This window comes from Austrofundulus limnaeus, unplaced genomic scaffold (genome assembly GCF_001266775.1).
Source record: "Austrofundulus limnaeus strain Quisiro unplaced genomic scaffold, Austrofundulus_limnaeus-1.0 Scaffold417, whole genome shotgun sequence".
In the NCBI taxonomy this organism is placed as follows: domain Eukaryota; kingdom Metazoa; phylum Chordata; class Actinopteri; order Cyprinodontiformes; family Rivulidae; genus Austrofundulus; species Austrofundulus limnaeus.
The window spans coordinates 121,906-123,670 of NW_013952819.1; the positions used below are offsets into that span (position 1 = coordinate 121,906).

General features: G+C 37.9%; 1 protein-coding gene across 2 annotated transcripts in view; it reads right to left on the minus strand.

Moving 5' to 3' along the window:
• Positions 1-1,765, minus strand: part of cln3 (CLN3 lysosomal/endosomal transmembrane protein, battenin) — a 26,592-nt gene extending 24,827 nt beyond the window's left edge. The window contains exons 1-4 of one of the 2 annotated variants that reach the window (XM_014024298.1): positions 1,705-1,765; positions 1,212-1,248; positions 391-487; positions 236-319 (exon numbers count right to left, since the gene is read on the minus strand). In XM_014024298.1, coding sequence (XP_013879752.1) covers positions 236-319; positions 391-487; positions 1,212-1,248; positions 1,705-1,738 — 252 coding nt within the window. In that variant the 5' untranslated portion in view covers positions 1,739-1,765. The other variant, XM_014024297.1, reaches the window with a different exon arrangement.

A 1,765-nucleotide genomic window follows, 5' to 3' on the forward strand; every position in this document is an offset into this window, starting at 1 on the left:
TTTCATGTCATTAGCACCTCTAGTAATATATTTACTGAGAAAAATGTTGACGTGTTGAATACTTATTTTACCCGCTGTATGCCTGGCTCTGGTAAAACAAATTCAAATTTCTCTGATATTAGTTTGCATTTATGATTTTTAGAAACAGCACACACAGTGATAACAGATGTATRTCTTTAGATGTCCACAGTATGAGTCTGTTAATGATATGTTTGTGCCTGTGTGGTGAATTTACCCCTGTAGTGATAGGACTGCAGTCATATCTGCTGCTGTTGGTGCTGTTTTCAGCTTGGAGGGTCCTGATCGGCATCATCGATGTCTACAGCATCAAAAACAGTTATTATTAGAAAGTTATTTCTCTCTGTAAATATTTCATGTTKGTTTGCTTACAGAGACCGTAGAGTTTCTGGACTCCTGTTTCTGGAGGATGTCATGGGCAGCACTCAGCATGACCACATAAGCAAAGTTATTGCACAACCCAAGGAACCTGGAGAGGTTTTCAAAAGCAGACGAATAAAGAAATCTGATTCAGTAGCTGAAAAACTGAAGTCTGCAAAGTTTCTCTGGAAGAAAACAGCAAAAACTGTTAAAGTCATGTTTCAATTACTTAATTCAGTTAAGCTGATTAGCCGTGGCAACACWGGGTTGACTCCTAATGTTAATCAACTGTAGGTGTAAATCCTATCATTATTTTCAAATATCCATCYCTTGTTACTGAGATCTAACATTACRGCCCTGGGTGGCAGGTGATAATAAATCTGAGGTGTGCTGATAATTAAGTGAAATGTTGTGGGAAAAGGGGGGCTTTGTTTCTAAAACTGTGATTAAGCAATCATAAGCAAACACATGTCACTAACATGTTTCTGTTTCATACAGACTGTTACATTCCCCTGTTCGTCTGAAGACCCATAAGAATAACTTAAAATATTTATTTATTGGAGTGTATTATACATAAAAAAATAGAAATGTGGCAAAATGACGATTCCCATTGGTGATCTGTCTGAAAGTGAAGGTAAAATGAAACAACTTGGCTGATATAAGGAAGTTGTTCTCAAGTTTGGTTTCACTTTGTTGCATTTTTTATGTTAAACAAATAAAACGAGACAACAGTTGTTCTGTTTGTCTGAGATAACTTGGTTTAACTTTAATACATGAGGGTCTAAAGACCATATATTATACCATAATATGTGGTGTAACACCAGGACACTCACCAGAAGCCGACCCGGTTGCGCCACCGAGCCCAGCAACCTGTCAGTGTACAACAAAACAGACCGTCAGTGTACAACAAAACAGACTGTCAGTGTACAACAAAACAGACTGTCAGTGTACAACAAAACAGACTGTCAGTGTACAACAAAACAGACTGTCAGTGTTACTTTTTAACTAAGTTTAACGATGTAAAATAAAGTGCTACACATTAAAAACGCGAGTCTTATGAGTAGAATTCACAAATAAAAAGTAAAATAGGCTCCGTATTGATTTTTATTAGCAAAACTCGTGATCTTTATCAGCAGAACATAAATCATAAATCAGTTTTCAGTCAAGCTACCGTCATGTTGAGGCTCTGCGTTGATGCTGCCTGTTCGCTCCATGAATCAACAAATCAGCTAAACTGTAAAGCTAACACCTGACCACAGWAACATCTGACATTCACAAGATAAAAACCTCTGACAACAGCATTGTCTGTTTGAAAACTAGCCGAACCTGTTTGTTTGGCTACGTCACAACCACGTGACATGCGGTGCTTCTGTCCGGAGGTTCCCGA